A 19,726-nucleotide genomic window follows, 5' to 3' on the forward strand; every position below is an offset into this window, starting at 1 on the left:
GCCATATATACATCATATACCCATTCCTATTTATCTGAATGATATCACATATTGTTACGGAGTGAATGTGCAGTGAGAGCAGTGTTTGGGGACGGGACGGCAGGAGGACATGTTGTGGAATGTGATTACAAAGCGTCTTTACCTGAAGGAGACGTGGTGGAGCTGCAGCTCTGTGGTGACATCATCGCTGTGGCATTTCCCACTTGGTGGCTATACGACGAGCCGGTGCCCATCATTCCACAATAACCACCCTGCCTGAGAGACAGACACAGAGAGAGAGAGAGAGAGTGAGAGAGAGAGAGAGAGGAGCAAGAGACAGAAAGATACAGAGAAGCAGAAAGAGACAAACGGAGATACAGAGAGTGGCAGACAGAGACAGGGAGAGAGACAGAGAAAGGGACAGAGACAGATCAAGAAAGAGAGACAGACAGAAAGAAAGACAGACATATAGAGACAGGTACAGAGAAGCGGACACAGACAGAGAGAGAGAAACAGAGACAGAAAGAGTGAAAGAGAGAGGCAGGCAGAGACAGGAAGAGAGACGGAGAGACAGATAGAGATATAGAGAGAGACAGGGAGAGTCAGACACAGAGGGAGAGACAGAGACAGAGAGAGACATAGAGAAAGACAGATACAGAGAGGCAGACAGAGAGTGAGTGAAAGAGACAGAGAGTCAGAGAGATGTAGTAAGAGAGAAAAGACAGAGAGAGAGACAGGGAGAGACCAGGAGTGAGTCAGTAACAGAAAAAGCAAATAAAAAGCATTAGGATTAATTAGCTTTATTGAGCTTTATTTACATTATAATATTTCAATCTAATAATATAATTCTATTATTAAAATCATTGTTTCATATTTCACGATTCAGTGATTCAAATAAACGATCAGAGAGAGTCAGGAGTTCAGACTGACACACTGACTGCTGTGATGGTGATGAGGGTTTAATAAGACAAGATGTATGCATGTAGATCCTGTTCAGGATCGGTGATGAATCTCGAAATGATGAGACGCTGGGATAAGACGCAGTGACCATGCACAGGGACACACACACACACACACACACACACACCTAGAGGATCATACACGTGGAGTTACACGTTGGAAGGAAATGGCTTCTCCAGGCACACCGCTCCTCCCCAGCGTAATAATTTAACTAATTAAGGTGTGCTTCTGGAAGGGATCACGTTATTTGTTGCCATGGTGATGGCAGGAAATCAATCCCGCACTTTCTCTACGCTCTGAATGATTTTCAGGACATCAGAGGGCTTATAAACAACCTGCTGCACGTGAGCAACCAGTGTGTCTCTCTCACACACACACGCACACACACACACACACACACACACACACACACACACACACGCGCGCGCACACACACACACACACACACACGGAAGTACATTGACAAAAAGAGAGAAAGCACTATCCCTGAAAGACTGTGCTGGTGAATCATTTCTGAAGGACAGAGTGAAAAGTAAATAAATCAAAGCTGCATCTAGTATCAACCTGCACCAGACGCATGATGAAAGATGAAACGCCAACTGGGTGTTTGGCGGATTCGAAATAAATCTGAATTATTCACCGAGCGAGATAATAAGAAAAATGGAGAAAATGTACAAGCAGGATTAATGTCAGTCACACGGGCCGTACTTCAGCTCTGCCAAGAGACAACGCCACGGGTGAAATTGACACACAATGACTAACGAGTGGGATCCATGTGCGCTAAAGCTCGCCGTAATCGCATCTCACAGATGTAATTAGTCATTGGCTGAGTTACATGACGCACCCTGGTTGTAATCTCCTCGCAGGATTGATTTTGGTGTAAGCGAGATGGCAAACGAGGCACTTTCATCCGTCCGGATCAAACCTCCTGCCTCAATCGCTCATTTCAACAAAGTGCACGAAAAATACTTTCACGTCGCCTTTTACTCCTTTACATCATAAACTGCGTCTCCCGTGTGGATAATGCAATAAACACGAAGACACGAAAACAAGCGCCTCTCCGCGCTGCGCCGCGCGCCGCCATTATTACTAATTCATGTCATCAAAAAAGCCATTAAAACACTTGATGGAGGGAAAGTGTGCTGTTTAATCATACTTAATATATGCACGGGGCACCATCAAAAACAGCGCAGTGCATTTATTTTGCTCTCAGGCAGCACGGCATTAAAATCAGCCCCGCTGTCCTGGCAGAGGCAGAGTGGTGAAGGCGGTGGAGCGCTGGCGGGGGATGGAGGTGACACGCCGCCTCTCTCCGCTCACTACTGTCACTTTCTGGCTGCCTGAGAGTGATCGGTGGTGGGAGAAAACACTGGTAAACAAAGCAGCACGTCTCTCAGAAACACACCACTCGCAATGCAGCAAACCGTGCAAGCCATCTTCACTGCCAGAGAGAGAGAGAGAGTCATAGAGCTCAACACTTCTCTACAGAAATAGCTTTAAACACAGACCGAGAATGGACAATAATATCATTTTTAGCATTGTTCGGGCATTTATATATATATATATATATGTATATGTGTGTGTGTATATATATATATATATATATATATATATATATATATATATATATATATATATATATATATATATATATATATATGTGTACTGTTACCAGTCCAAGACTGATTTCTTTTTCCAATTACAGAACATCTTTGAAGGGTTTTATTTCTATATTACCAGAACAATTTGCCAGTGATTACAATTTTTTATTAATTAAAGAACAACATGTCATACTTTTCATCCGTTTATTGCTACATTTAATGTTCTGGAACATCCATAAGAGAAGATATTTCTTGTTATCACTTACACTATAGCAGCTATATACAGTGGTTCCCTCACCCGCATCCCTTTTTTTCTCTCTTGAAGTTAAAAAAACTCCAAAAAAACAACAAATTACCAATAAAGCACAAAGTCCTCTGTCCTGAAGACTTTCTCATTATGGAAAACGTACCGAGGTAACAAAGTCCTCACACTGGAGATTCCTTCCATAAATGTTAATAAACATCTCCGTGCAGAAAGTTTCACTATATCAACAATAGGACCCTTTTTTTCTTTGTTAATTAACAACAGTTTTGAATTAGAGTTAGTATAAAAGCAATAATGTATTAGAAGTGCAGTAATATAAACCTGTGATTTAAATGATAGCCTACACTACTGTCAGAGCTGCTGTGATAAAACATCAATCAACACCTTCTGACCAATCAGCTTGGAGAATTCAGCAGGATTGTGTTATAATACAAACACTGGAACAACCTGGTACGAATTTAAAGGAATATTCTTGGCAAAATTTGCACAATTTCCTCTTTACCCCATAGTAGTAGTTTACTGGCCATGGTGTCCTTCACGGTTGGATAGTGCAGAAAGTCTGCCCAACTCAAAAACTTTCACATACAGTACAAATTGTGACGATGTACATTGTCATTGTACGTATGAGCATTATATTAATTACGCATCTAATGCAATTGCACTGTTTGAAAACCAGAGGTTTCAATCTGCACAACCCATAGAGTTAAAATATATACAGATAGCTCCAGATCACAATGACCGACATGCATTATAGGTTACTACAGACATATAACTACATTATAATAGTTAAAAAGGGCTCTTCAGTAGCTTTGAAACGACACCAGCCCCTCACTGCTGCAATCTACAGTGCCCGAGAACGAGGCCGCGGAAATCAGGCATTTTAGCTGATTAAACTATTTCCGGTTAAAATGATACCTCATGTGCTGGCACGGAGCTCATTATGTTTCAGTCCTTCATTTTCCCTGGGTCAGAGACATTGTTTATTCAATCACGTTTTTGGGATCATTTATAAATGTATTTATTTATTTAAGACACATCGGACCTGTAGTACATTTTGTTTACAATATTATACCTCTGTTCATAGCTACTTTTGATTTATTTAATTTTATTCAGACTAAAAATGCACATTGTTTTGACTGTTTATGATTCAAAAATAAAAAGGAGTCTTTTCAGTCATAATTTTTCTTCATTCAAATTTTGTTCAAAATATTCAGAGAATCAAATTGAATTGTGAATTGTGAAGCTAGTATTGTAAATCGAATCGAATAGTGACCTGGGTGTATCGTTACAACTCCTACACTTAGGTTGACCACTACCACTAGAGACCACTAGTCTTTAGTCTTTTAGGAGACGCCATACAGATTCATACAGAGTCACTCTGGAATAAAGCACCTGCTGAATGACAAAATGTAAATATGTTTATGAAAAAAAATATAAATGTGTTAACAAAATTACTTGTTTGTCTCATAGGTCTAGTAGGTCTAGAACTAAATAAGTAGAACTACATTAGTAGGACTAAATAAGCTGTCAGTTATGAATGTCTCACTGTAGATTGTGAGAAAACAGTACATTTGATTTTTTGGCAAACCGTCAAAATTGGTACAGATGTACCCACAACAATGTTCATTATGGCTGTAATAAGACATGGGGACATTACACACATCGGTCCCTAAGAGCTGATCCTCTAAAAGAGATGAGGGAAACGCATGGAGAGGGAAATGGGAGAGCAGGCTGGCGGAGGTTATGAATTATATATGGATTCAATTTGCTCTCAAGGCAAAAGGCAGGCACGGCTGGAGCCTGACTCAACCAAAAAAAAAAAAAAAAAAAAAAAAAAGGAGAGAGAGCGAGAGAGAGATCCAGAGTAAAATACAAAATGAAAGGACACTTTTAAACATATTAAATCCTTGAGAAAGCCTCACATCAAACAGGAGGCAAAATCATTCATTCTCGCCATTTATTAAAGACAACTCTGCGTGCCAAGGCTACGAGCCACATCGCTGGGGGCCACATTGGATTCCTGACATCCAAGCAGGTCTTATTTATTTAGCAAATTTACTTACTAAGGAGGTCAGAAATGAATTATTTGGTGAGGATTTGCCTGTGAGCCGTTTTTTCTCTTTTTTTGCTTTTCCCATTTCCTTTGATTTGGTTCAGCCCTTCTCTTTTTTAAAGGATTGCCGTCGTCAGTTTTCTCCCAGAGGTGGTTTTCATCACTCTAGGAGAATTATGAGTTGCTCATAGCTCCTGAACTCATTTAGAAGTGCCAGTTTTCCCTGCTGCAGTCCTTCTTTCACTACAGAAGAGGACGCTTTCTGACTGTAAACGTGGCTTTGAGACCTGTTCTCTGCAACATAAAGTAGCGCTTTCAAAAGGGTCTGCCGTAACGACTGAGAGACAGTAAGAGGTACTTGATCATCTTTTTGCTTCTTGGGCTAAGAAAAGCTATAGTTCTGTCTGGAACGGTAGACTCTTTGCCACCTGTTTGAGCCATAATGTCGCTTCTAAGAGTACCCATGAACTTTTACTTCAATCATCATTCATTCAGCTTCAGGAACTTTATCCTGGTCAGAGTCACTGTGGATCTGGAGCCTATCCCAGGAACACTGCACATGAGGTGGGAATACACCTTGGATGGAATGCCAGTCCATCATAGAGCAAACCTTTACTTAAAAGCTAAGATGTGCTTTCTTCAAGACACACGAAACCAGCCAAACACATCTTTTTCAAACTGCTGCTCATACTGCGTCACAGGGCAGTGTAACACACTCAGAGTTAACAGCTACGATTGGCTCATGTCACTGTGATTGACACAGGAGAGAGAGTACGCCCCTCCCACCCAGAGAGCACCTTTGCTCCCTTGGCTGCCGGCCATAAATGGCTGTGGTATCATTGGGATTTGAACTCGGGCACATGCCTTTCTGTTGCATTAGCAAACTTGTACTTTTGAAATTATAATAAATAATCTATTTGCAATAATTGTTTACGCAAGGAATAAACAAAATGGGGTGGGTATTATAGCAAAATAATCAATGATTGGTGTGGTTGCCAACACATCCTGAAGTGTTTTATTCCACTTATACCACAACAATTTGCCAACACTAACAGCACGAACAACTGACAGCACTGACACTGGACACTCCCTCCTGCCAAAACTGTTACAGAAATGTCTCCTTACAGAAAACATCACCACATCAACAATTAGTCATTACTATAGAAATGGCATATATATATATATGTATACTATATAAAAAAACATATTAAAATGAATTTCTGGTTAGTACATCATGCTCAAACCTCACATATGATTAATCCAAAGCCGCTGAACTTACTTTGTGATACTGTGTTAATGAATTTGATCCAAACCCTAATTTATATAGTAATCTCAATAAGCCATTCAATAGAAGTTAACATTTTGAGTTCAAGAGTCACAGAGCTGCTCTTTTTCACTCCGGACCTTAAAAGACAGCAGTTGGCAAAGCAGCACCAGTGTGTGCCTGTGTTTTGCACACAGTGGGCAATAAAACACTTGCAGTAGAGACAAAGACATGTCAATGCCACATCCTTTCAAAGAACCATACACACACACACAGTCACACACTCCGCAAACTTTAAACTCCATTTTACATTCAAAGATGCCCTCTTAGCCAAGGAGAAGCTGTAATCACATCAACAGCATTAGATAAGAAACCCAGTGCAGCTGAATACTGCGTGGACAGAGGCTAGGGGTTGTGGTATAGATTAATATGCAGTGTGTAGAATTTCCTCAAGTCTTTCTGCACTGAATCAACACAACTAAATTACCGTGTCCCATGAGTAAGTATATGAATATTCAGTAACAAAAGCACGGCATGAAACCCACTTTCAGGCTTCAACCAAGCATAAACAAATGCTTAAGGAAAAGTTGCTGCCCACTCGGACAGTACTCAGAAGCAGGAAGGCATGGAGTCACTTCTGAATACAAAATGTTCACTGAGACACCTTACTGAGGCCAATTTTTGAAGGCAGTGTACATGTATTCTTCACTATTCTACATATCCATGGTATAACAGTTGAACTACAGAAATATAGTTGGAAAAGCTATTTATATACAAATGTGTGATATTAGGAAACAAGACATCAAGAGCAAATAAACAAACCAAAAAAGAAAAAAAATGTGTATAGTATAATACATATAATATAATATAATATAATATAATAGACATTAGGATTTTATTCAAGAAATGGCATAACCTCATAAAAAATTATAAAAGATTAACCTATTTAAAATTATTCCATATAATATATAATTATCAGGGAAAAAACAAGTTTTATTTTCTAATATGTAAATTTTGCTGTCACAGATACATTTATAAACTGCTTCTAAGAACCTGTATTTTTAATTTTATGTTAAAATACTATTCAACTGTTTCACAAATAATGCAAGCAGCTAAGGTATTTGTAATCTTTTTCCTCAACCAGTTTGTTTACAGGTACTCTACCAGCTTTTAAAGCGCTACCTTTTCAGACACTGTCCCACGAGGCAGCATAAACAGTAAGACAGGAGAGTAGCCGTTGTCTGTTTCAGACCCACTAAAAGGCTACTGTGTCTCTATAAAAGCTAAGATTTGTTGAGGAGCTCCAAACAAAGTGCATCCTGAGTCCAGCATTTCCTCTGCGCCCGTGCACGCACCTGTCAGAATCTTTTGATAGTGCTCGAGGGCGAAAACAGAAAGCTCAGCATTAGAGGTCACTTAAAAAGATGGGTACGATGAGATGTGCAGCGTGGATGTGGATGGTGCTTGCGGCGTATAATCTCTCTGTGCGTGTGTGTGGACGTCTGAGAGACAAAGAGAGACAGGAGTGACAGCCAGTCTGATTGCGCCCAGCAGTAGTCATCATGTCATGCCACTTCTTATTGGCAGTGAAGCCTTCTCTTAATGGTTTTCTTAGCATTTACACACAGGCTGCAACACAGACTCATATCTCCCATTAATCACCGGAGTGTCAACACAAACTTCTCCTCCAAATGCCAAATGGCCTGTGATGTATTGACCAGAGTGCTCCACAAAGGCGCCTGTTAACAATGCTTGGACAGCACTTAATTTGTCATTATTACCACGCTAGAAAGATGATGGCTCTCCTTTCACTCCTGTAAAAAGCATTATGATAATAGTGCCATGCACGCTCAAAACACTGACCACAATGACTTTATCTGACAGAGTTATGAATAGCTTTACAGTGTGAAAAATTAATGGGGAAAAAAGTCAGAATAATCATTATGGGTTCTCTTGAGCTGCCGCTGTAGGGCAGATGGTATACATGTAGCACGAAGTCTAAGCAACAGCCTGGATTCCAACCTTCCCAACACTGAAACTGATAAAATAGTATTTTAAGGGTGAAAACGTGTGCTTTGGTCACCAGGACAGTTCCCCTGCCCCGATGCAGGGGTGCCAACATTTGTATAAGAGGTAACCAGTGCACTTATCCCTTAAATAAAACTGGGCTCATCCTGGCATCATACTAACTACATAGGCTTTTCCCTAATTATGCATGTTTTATACCTTATAATGTGTTTTCAATCACATAATATTCATTTTAATGATTATTTAACCAGGTTAGTCACAATAAGACTAAAATCTCTTTTACAAGTGAGCCCCTGCCAAAAAGGCAGCACAGTAGATACCAGACAAAACATTCAGAAACAGGACACAAAGAGAAATAATAACACTGCGAGGAGCATTCATACTGAAAAACAGTAACATTCATACTGAAAGTATTCCCTTATAAATAGCTTAAAATGTGATGTTTTTATTTATATCCATATTTGATTTTTTAATTTGCATAAGCATAAATGATTTGAATTTAAAAATATGTTTCAAATCAAATTAAAAATTGTAAAAATTGTATTACCTTTTTTTAATTGAAAAAATTACTACTTCTACTGAATGTCATTTTGTTCCTTTATACTGTATAAAAAACAAGCATTCTACAGCATTTTATGTAAAATTAAGCAAATTTCAAGCATTGAAAACTTCAGAAAGTAAGAATTCTTAGGACTTTTAAACATCTGTATAAACTCTGTTCCAGATGACCAACATACCATCCTTGTTCAACTATATTAACTCATCTAAATTCTAAATGTCTAGTAAACTATTTTCTTTGTCCCTTTGCCCTAAATGCCTGTAAGCTCTTCTCTTGCGATTGTCTTTCAGTATTACTAACATGCACTTGTAACAGTCTCACCTCCCCTGTGCAGAGTTGCCTGTTGGATGCACTGTGGCCATTGGACCATCTATAGCTTTACGATTCACATTTCCTGTAGGAGGCCCCATCCCTGGACCAGCCGACTGTGGCATGCTGGGAGAAGTGGGTGCCATGCTGTTCCCACCACTCAGGTAGAGTCGATTGCCAGGGGGTCCAGGGGCACGGCCCATGGACATGGGTTGCCCTGGTCCTTGTCCATGCATGGGGCTGCTGGCGTTCATGCCCAGGCTGTTGCTCATGCCAGACCCCAGCCCACTGCAGTTAGCGTTGGTCATTCCTCCATAGGGATGTCTCGAGTAGTTACCTAAGGACAGGAGGCAGAAGGAAGGAAAAAAGGATCAGAATGCTATGTCTTTAAATGCTTTATAAATTGTATGTGGACACCTGACCAATCACATCCATACTGTACGTGCTTGTTGAACATCCCATTCCAGATCGAGTCCCTCTTTGCTCTTATAATAAGCTCCACTCTTCTGGGAAGGCTTTCCACTAGATTTTGGAGCGTGGCTGTGGGGATTTGTGCTCATTCAACAACAAGAGCATTAGTGAAGTCAGGCACTGATGTCAGGTGAGAAGTTCTGGGTACAGTCAGCATTCCAGTTCATCCAAAAGGTGTTCAGTGGGGTTGAGGTCAGGGCTCTGTGCAGGCCACTCAAGTACTTCCACTCCATGTCTTCATGGAGCTCACTTTGTGCACAGGCACATTGTCATGCTAGAATGGGTTCAGGTCACTTAGTTACAGTGAAGAGAAATCTTAATTACACAGAATACAAAGACATTCTAGACAATTTTGTGCTTCCAACTTAACAACATACCCACATATGGGTGTGATGGTCAGGTGTCCAAATACTTCCGGCTATAGAGAGTATTTTTATTTTTTTTTTAAATAAAGCAAAATTCCACAGTCATTAAACATGCCAATTAATTAACCTTCAATTGTTGTAAAAAGGCATTAAAATGTAAAAAAGGCATTATCTTTCCCTAATTACCAAATTATGGTAATACTCCCAGGTGTACATTTGTTTTAAACATTGTAGGAAACTGTCTATGAAGCATCTTTTACAAAACTTCACACAAAAAGAACATTGGGAAAAAGCTGACCACAGTGTGCAGCTTTGTACTCATCCAGATCATACAAATCTCGTAAGTCTAGGAGACTTTTTAATAATCTGTCATAAAGCTCATGCTGCTGATAACAGACCGCTAGAGCTCTGCTCTCTGAGATAGTTCACATAAGGGCCAAAAGGGGGTGTTTAGAGCTCTCCTCCAAGAGTGTTCAGCTGTCCTATGATGTAACATAAGCTTAAAAAAGATACAGCAGCTGGCTTTATGTGTCTCAGCAGGAGCATATGTTAATCTTTACCAAACTCTGAGGTCTTCCAGGAACAGGTGTATTTATATTGAGATCATATGACACTTTAATTGTACGCAGGTTGACTCCATTGAACTAATTATGCAACTTCTGATAGCAAATGGTTGCACCAGAACTAATGTATGCGTTTCACAGTAACAACCTTTACATTTTTTATTTCTAAATAATTTTGTACAATCTAATGATTTTTCAATATATGTCAAAAAGTTCAAGGGGGTGAATACTTAAGCAAGCTACTGTAGCACTAAATTTGGGTGGTACGAGGCCCGATTAATAGCTTGCAGGCAGGCTAATATTTTTTTTCTTGTATCTGCTGGTGGAATCCTTTCTTAGTTTTTATGTTTTAATGGCACTCATCAACTTAATGTTTCATGATGTCATAGATTTCTCACTGTTAATTAGAACTGATAAAGTGTCTCAAGCGAGTAGCAAAATATCATTAAGACTAACTCAAGTGTCCATATATAATGTACACGTCTATAAGATAAGCTATCCTGCTGCATGCAGTCGTCCTGTATGTCTCTTCATGCCACAGTGGGCTTTAGCTTTAATGTGGCTGTAATTATCGTCAGGGGCGCGATGGCTTTCCACATTGAAGATTTGCTGAATGGACAAGAGCAAACAGAATGTACATTGTAAAGCCTGTTTAATTGCAAGTAAGGCACAACTCCAGAAAGCCTCCTAAGGTGCATTCTAGTTCAGCTGCACAAACACACTCCACTGTGCTATAGAGTCAAACCTATAACCCAGAACTAACAGAAATATCACATGAAAAAGGACTATCTTTATCTGTAACAAGTACTATCATACTGCAAATGTAGCTCTGTAGATCAGATTAAATGCTAATTTGCACCATACGCTTACAATCAGCCCTTTTTATATGTCAGCTGTCAAAGCAACAAGACGTAAATAGCAAACTTCCAAAGAGGCCAAAGAGTCACATTTGATTTGCAGGTGCATTTCTCCTTACCCTGCCCTTAAAACCACTTGTGTCAAAGACCAACATATAAAGCCACAGGAACCTGCACAAAACCTGGAACCCTCAGGAGCAGAAAAACGTAATATGGTCTGATAAGACATCCGCCAACATCTGGAGTCATTTACATTAAGAGAAAACCATGTCGTCAGAGTTTTCCACAATGTCCACGGTTGTTAAACATGATAGATCCATAATAGACAGCCATCCGTATAGACAGCCGTCGTCTGTGAGTTATTAGGTCAGCAATTGCTCTGAATGTTTGTATCCTGGCCAAGCCATATTACACTGTCTAACGTGGAAGAAACTGTTGTTTCATGAACCCTTCAAAAACCTTTCATGATAAAACATTTTCTACTCTATATAGCTATGAAAACTACAAACATTCTATTTTAACAGCCAGTATCTGATTACAAACTGAATTAATTTGGCTTATTTCTGTTTCGGTACAGCATGTACTGTCACTTTGCTGAAATCCTGCTATTCAGGCTCCTGATTGGCACAACAGAAAAGCGTTCGCCATATTGTCCAGAGATCATGAGTTCAAATCTCAACAAGTCCAAGACTGCAAAATCTCTGAGGGATGGCATACTCTCTCTCCTGCCAATCACAGCAACACTGTGAGCATCATGCATATAGAAGAGGGAGGATAGGGCTTTCCTCTGAGTGTCTTACGCTGCCCCATGATGTAGCATGAGCAGCAGCTCCAAAAGATGCAGTTGGCTGGATTCACATTTCTCAGAGGAAGTACATGGTTGGTAGTTATTGTATGATGTTACTGGTGGGCAGGAATTGGCCAAGACTGTAAATTAGGGAAGAAAAAAGCGCTATCTGCCCTCTTCTAGATACATGAGCAGATGTCTGTGATTGGCTAGACAGAAATATTGTGACATTTTTTTGTCTTTTTTTGCTGTTTGCCATAACTTCTATACAGCGACACCCAATGGGTTTTTCACACATATTTGGAAATGATGAGATTTTGATTCAGAGTTGTAAACAATTTCAGGAACACCAGGATGAAATCACACATCTTTATATGGAACCAAATAAAATGGTTGCAACCTGATAGTACTGAGGTTTGCAAATTTAAATGTGCTGATTACCATAATAAAAAGTAAGTCATGCATGTCAGTCATTAAAAAAAGTAAAAAATAATAATAAAAAAAAAAATTGTCATATAATCACCTTACTGATTACTAGAGCTGACAGTGATCATTGTGAATAATGTGATCTTTTTTGTTTGTTGCAATAGAAACACACAAAGTTAGTTAAGTGAACATCATGACGCTTGGCTGTTTATACCTTATAGCGTTTTTTTTTTTTTTTTTTTTGTGTCAGCTCATATGAGACCGTATTTCTTGCTTTCCAAAGCAAGATGATGACAGAGAGCTGCCAATAAGCCACTCCTGAGGTGTTAAAACCCACAGGTCTCTTTATTTGCAGGGAAAAGTCTCTATTGCAATATTTCAGTAACTTTAAAACAGTTGCGTGATGCAATCAAACCAAGCAGCTGACCTGTTGTGTAATATCCACCACTCATCATTTATTCAACATTATGTATTCATTGTTTCTATTGCCTTTGGCTTACATAAACTCTTATCAAAATAAGAAGAAATAACACACGCACACACACACACACACACATACACACACATGGACTGTGAATATTGCAAAAAAAGCAATATTGTGAAAGTTTTGTCAAACTTTTTTTCATATTCATTCAGTCCTCGGACTGTTTTCTGCTTAGATAATGTAGATAAAAATCCTGTCCATATACTAAATATGCTCTAAGCAATCCAGATTACACAGAGAATCGAAATCAAAATGTCATTTCCAATAATTCCATTTACATATTTCCATAGTGAGCGTTGCACATTTCTAATATCATATATGCCATCTGTTATTCTAATATTATATGCTATATGTTGTCTGTGGTTAAAGATTTTGTTATGTTCCTGTGTTTGATGCATAGTGCTCAATGATGAAATACTCCGTAGGAAGGAAAAAAATAGTATAGATATTTGTATAACATTTGTCACGTATTAACCCCTCGCTACAGTGCGCACTTCCATGTTGACAGTGTTTGACATAGCCACGTGTGTTTTTGTTTTGATTCATGTCTTGTCTCCACCCATATCCTCTCGTTGGTTGTCTCTCTCGTGTTTCCCGATTAGTCTCACCTGTTTTCAGTTTGCCCTTTGGTTGATTTGTATATTTAAATCCCTGTGTGTCTTTGTCCTGTGCAAAGTAATGTTTAGCGTTTTCTCGTTCTGTCTCTTGTTTTTGTGTGTTTTTTTGGATATCCCCTTGACATAGTTGTTCGCTGATCGCCTAACCTCTGCCTGTTTCCCATTTTTGACTTTGACTCATGTTTTGGATTTGTCTGGGTGCCTCACTAATAAAACGCTTAAACTGCTTTTGCATCCATCTCAACTCTCCATCCATGCCAACATTCAATTGTCAATGTTTGGTGGCAAGTCTATTTACACTAAACCCTTTGCACTACCAATGCATGTGTATTGTTATAATTTTTTTACCTTCAAGTTGACACTACATCAATATTTTGAGTCAATTCATTCAAATACATCAATACGTTCAAAAGGTATACAGCAAGGCATAATGTAGCTTTTTTTTGCAAAAATGATTAATGAGTTCATGTTATTTAGATGCCACTGAATAATAATAATAATAATAATAATAATAATAATAATAATAATAATAATAATAATTTGCTTTAGATTATTATTATTAAAATAATCTTTTTATTATTAAAGTAATAATAATAATTTGCTTAAAATTACACATATGTAGTTGAAAAAATGTATTGAAAAAAAAAAGTTGAAAAAATATATTGAAAAATATTTGACCTTAATGAGGGTCAGAATTTATCAGAATTTATAAGTCAAAGGTCTTGACTTTTTGAAAACTGGTTTCTAGTTTGATTACATGTGTGTTAACGTCCTAATAGGCTGTTTTACCCACCAGCAAGGTAGGTAGGCAAACGCTTTTGACATCTTTCCTTCCCTTATAATCAGTAACATGGATTGCTATGCCTATCATGCACAAATTACGTTCAAAAACCTTAACAATCAGTGAACCAAAAAAAAAAAATCAGTGTTTCCTTTGCAAAAGGATATTTATTTAGATTTCTAGGTAGGTACTTTAGTTAAGGCTCATGGCCTAATCCCTAGAAAATATGTCTGGAAAAGGGGATCAAGTCTCTTTCAGTCCCTGAGGCTTTCCCTGCTCAGAATGACAATCACAGCGAATAACGGCGCTCTGTGTGAAAAACTCGCCTCAAATCATGAAAGGAATTTCAATATCAACAAAGTGCTCCAATGAAAACGAGTTCAACACAGCAGTGCGGGAAATGCACCTGAGATTTATATGGCATCTGAATGGAGCTGATATAATACTCCTAAAATTACATGCTGAGAGTAGAGTCTCAAAACACAAAAAGGACTACAATAACAGGTTATGGACAAGTGGCGATTTTTCAAAGATGACTGCATGGTGTAGTGGGATTTGAAGCTGAAACATACCCAGGTTTTCATGCTGTGCAGTCACGATGTAACTCTGAAAAGAACTGAGGCTGATCTGGCATGCTGTTGTGCAGTTCTGTCAAACCCTCAGTGTTCTTTGCAGTGAAAGCTCCTGGACCTCAGAGAGTCCTGCGCAGCTGCCTGGCTGCCTTCACACTTGCTTGGCTAGCTTGGCCATCACTGACACTGTGTGTCTTGGCTGCTCTTTCGGCTTGATTTTAAGATGGGTCCATGAGCCACAAAGAGCTGGACTCAGCCCTCACATGGGTCTCTAGCTTGTCCACTATTCATTTTCCATGGACACCGTGTCGTGAATTCCCCCTCTCAGCTCACGGCACAGTTCAGAGCATGACACGCACTGTATTCATCTTTTGTTTCGAGTTCACTTCATGTCCTTTTGCATATGACATGCTTTTGTTTTGGTTTTAGTCCCGTCTACACCCCTGTCCTGTAATTGGAGTGGTACCCGATTGTGTCCAGGCTTTCTGTCTTAGGCCCTTGATTAGTTTGTCTATGTGTACCAGACGTTTTCAGACCTTTCCCCATGAGGCCCACTTCCACTTCCCCACCACCACATAGCACAAACAAACTTTTCAATAGGCTTCTTAAACTACTGCAGCATATACAGTATGCATAAAAAACCAGGCCAGGTCATCCAATTTGCCCAGGAATTTTATTGCCTATCATTAACTGGCTAATAAAGTAAAATACAATAGCACCACACGAAGAAAAAAAAAAAACAGTCTCGTAATACAGCAGACCTAACAACATCAAAGAAGAATAATGTCTAGTCCTGCGTTATTGATCTGCTGCTCAAATTGTTTGCATGTGTCTGAGCACTGACCGGGACGGGGCAGAAAAGCAAACTGCTGTTCATGCAGCGTCACTGGGAGGTGTAGCACACTCGGAGGAAAGAGATATCCACTCCCCTTCTGCATGCATGAGTTCACAGACGCATGTGATTTTCTAGTGTCGCTGTGATTGACAGGGAAGAGAGAGTATGCCGTCCCTCCCACCCAGTGACCACGGCCAATTTTGCTCTCTTGGACTGCCGTGGCATCATAAAGATTCAAAGTCATGATATCTGGACAATAGGGTGAACAATTTACTGAGTTGAGCCACTCAGGAGCCCCAACTATTTACTTTTTATATTTTCCATCTTTCTGAGCCTTGATTCTTGTTTCTTGTGTTTTCTAGTTTAGACTTCATTTTCCATATTTCCTGTTTAGACCTGTGTTATCATTTATAACTACGGATATGTCTGTGATGACACTGATTACCCTGTCTGCTTGTACTTTGACCCCTGCCATGTTTCATCACCACGATTCCTGGATTATTAATAAAAAAAACACATCATGCTTCATGCCGATCACGTGTAAGCATGAAAACATTAGAATTTTTTTTCCAAATTCCAAGTGGGCTTTCATGTGTCTTGCACTGAGGAGAGGCTTCCATCTGGCCACTCTGCCATAAAGTGTATAGTGGTGGAGTGGAAAAAAATGAAGGGGTCTGAATACTTTCTGAATGCACTGTATATTCAAGGAAATATCTGCTGGTTATGCACTACAAAAATATCTTTGTTTACCAAAAACCCAGCAGCCAGCTTCGTGATATTTCGCCCTTTTCCTTTTTCCCTCCCTAAAAATCCGCTGGTGCTTGGCCAACATCGCCTCTTCAGGGGTGATAAGGGCTGCCTCTCAATCTCCAACTCTGTCCTTTACAGCCACAGAGGAGCTCATCTTTAACCCTGAGTGCTGCCACAAATAACTGAATAGATGTGGGGATTCATTCTAGCCATGGTTTTATTTCTCCCCAAAGCAGTCAAACCCGTGGTATTGGCTATTCTAGTGTCTTCTCAAGCAAAAAATGAATAGCAGTCTTTTTTATCAGTCTCATCCCTTCAAGATAGCCTCTGCCATCTTTCCCAGCAATCTTCATTGTAAGGTACAGCGTTTGTATTGGGCCGTAGGGAGAGAGAAACTGCCGTGCGTTACCAATTACATGGAAATTCAAAGCATGGTCACACATTCAGGCGACGCTCTTCCTGAGCTGTATTTAATCCTCGCTCTCCCGCAGGAGAAGAGGACTGTGACCGACCAAATTAGAGACACTGCTTCCTCAGCACTCTTCACTCAGGCCCTGTTCACTCGTTCCGGTCAACAGCACTAAAAGTTCGGCATGTAAATTGCCACAGAAATTATTTTGTGATTAAACTTCAACTTTAGTCTACAAACCTGTTGGAATTCATAATTTAGTTTCAATGCATTTCTATTCTAGGATGTTAAAAGCTTGGTTTATGATATATCACAGAGGTCTGATAAATAAAGACGTATTATAGATATTACAATAAACTGAGTAATTGGTATGAGTGGTACTTGATTGACAGTGCTTGTTATAGTCACACACTGCTCCCTTCACTCTGGGGCAACTGAACACTGCAGAACATGACCTCTGCGGAAAGACCCTGAGAGAAATCACACTTTTACACACTTTTTTTTTTGACAGCGGACATCTCATTTCATCCTCTTTTTTTCCTCTAACTCATCAGTTTTCTTTCCTTTCTCACTTGCTGCTTCTGCTACCTGTCCTTTTTTTGTGGCCTGAGGCCCGAAATTCTCTCCTAGCCACCTCAGCAGCTCTCTCAGCAGGGAGTCTTGGGTGAAGTACAGATTTGGTGTGCCTCAGGGCTCTATGCTCGGCCCCCTCCAATTCCAAATTTTTTACCCTTTCAAGGCAAACAAGAACGAGCTCTCAGTTTTCAAACTGTACAAGGCAAGGAACGCCTGTGCGAAAATGCTGTTCCTTATACGTTAATTAATAGACATAAAGTACAGTTTTTAGGAAAATGGTGTGTACTCTAACAGGACAGACTGTCGGAAACTGGGAAGCTTAATTAATACTGGTAAATAGTACAGAACAAATTTCATGGATGCATACCAAGTACTTTTGTGATAACACATACTTAGTCTATAATTCAGGCATGAAATATTTTGTGTATGTGCAAACCCACATGCTCTAAGCTCCTGCCTGCAGGCAGCATCCCAAGCAGCCCACAGTAGAGCAATCAGAGGCTTGGAGCGCATTTCCATGTTGGTTTAACGGGTTAGTAATTCTCTGGCAGGAGGTAAGACAGAAAACAGATTGGCGCTTCATCAAGAACAACAAGCAGCAGCTGGCTGGCCCGTTCACCCTGGCCTGACCCGACTGGGCTCTCAGAACCTGAGCCTGGCGTGAGCTCCATGCCATGACTCTGGGGATGGCCAACCTCCAACACACATGTTACCAAGCAGGAAGAAGAATCCATCACAAGCCTGCAGTCTCCCCTCGCAAAACACACTCAAGTTTTCAAGCAAGCCAGGTTTCACTTTCCTTCCTTTAGGCCTTTTTTATGCTCTCGTTATTAGTGTCACTCTCCTCACAATACATTTGGAGAATAGAGAGCGTGGATGGGAATAACAAAAAAATCTAAGGGAACCATTCATCAATGTTGAACAGGGAAGGTCTGAGGGAGATTACGAAAGGAAAACAGACGGTGCATTTATCACATTGACACATTAAAGCACACAACGTGAATTCCATAATATTGTCTTTGTTGTGGCACTGAAGGATAACAGCATCATAAATACTAACATATGGTCTTATCTACTCAGCCAGGAAAAAAAACGCATGCTGACATTCCGTGAGCGAGACTGAAATATCTTTTTCCTTAATTTTTTTTCCCTCCCGCATTCTTCCATTATTATTGTAATTATTCCTCGGCAGTATGGGAGACTATTTCAGGATATAACGCTAGACAGTGCTTTAGCCAGGGGTCAGAGCAGTCAGAGAAGGAAGACTGCTGTGGGATTGGACATTTCAGTTTCTACAGCAACACAGCATAACCACATCTGATTCCTTTTGTCCTTGAAGCTTGAGGCAGGCCAGAACAGGTCAAAGAAGCCACAAAATGAACCTGACCTATTCTACCTGCACACGGTGATTTTAATGAAGTCATCTGTACAGTCTACAGTTTATAGAGGGTGACACTTAAAGCACTGACCTCTCATAATTAAGCGGCACATTAAAATTAATTTCGGGGCGCAACTTTTAATAACAGCCACAAGTTCATTTTTATTTCATTCGTCCAGTGGAAATGGAAAAGAGTGAGGTAGTTCATCTTCATGAATATTCTTGCTGACCCCTCAAACCCTGGCTCTATTCCTCCTTTCTGTAAGAATGAATAGTGCAGTGGATAGAGAAGCAGTGGATGCTGACTGAGGCATACACTCCTATACTCAACCAAATGAAAATGCTTGGATATGTAGTTAAATAAGACGACACAGTGAGATTTTGGAAAGACAATCAACATCCAGCTAATGATTATGGAAGACATGAGAACAGCGGGTACCTTGTGGGCCGTAGGGACCACTCGGAGGACCGTAGGAACTCGTGGAGTTCTGCTGATAGACGCTCATCCCATGCTGCATCTGGTTCCTGGTGGACAGATGTGGGGACATGGGTGGTCCTGACTGCTGAGGACCATACTGGTTTTGACTCCTCCTCATAAAGGCTGTAGCACAAATGCAGGAAAGATGAGAAGAACACCATATCAACAATTAAACATTTTCCTTTGTTAAACAAAACGTTGTGTTATTAACATTATATTATGTCAATTGTCCTGGAAGTCCCAGCGTAAATAAAAAAATAATATATTAATATAAACCTGTGATATGAATTACAGCTGGAACTACTGTCAGAGGTGAAGTTATAGAAAAATAATCAACACTTTCAAACAGATATGAGAAT

The 19,726-nt window shown here is 39.8% G+C and overlaps 1 protein-coding gene across 1 annotated transcript in view; it reads right to left on the reverse strand.

The window, feature by feature from the left end:
• Window positions 1–19,726, reverse strand: part of LOC113545107 (AT-rich interactive domain-containing protein 1B) — a 198,100-nt gene that overhangs the window by 27,322 nt on the left and 151,052 nt on the right. The window contains exons 7-9 of the mRNA XM_026944261.3: window positions 19,329–19,490; window positions 9,031–9,355; window positions 143–255 (exon numbers count right to left, since the gene is read on the reverse strand). Coding sequence (XP_026800062.3) covers window positions 143–255; window positions 9,031–9,355; window positions 19,329–19,490 — 600 coding nt within the window. The remainder of the gene's footprint in view (window positions 1–142; window positions 256–9,030; window positions 9,356–19,328; window positions 19,491–19,726) is intronic.

Source organism: Pangasianodon hypophthalmus, chromosome 10, assembly GCF_027358585.1.
Source record: "Pangasianodon hypophthalmus isolate fPanHyp1 chromosome 10, fPanHyp1.pri, whole genome shotgun sequence".
Taxonomy (NCBI): domain Eukaryota; kingdom Metazoa; phylum Chordata; class Actinopteri; order Siluriformes; family Pangasiidae; genus Pangasianodon; species Pangasianodon hypophthalmus.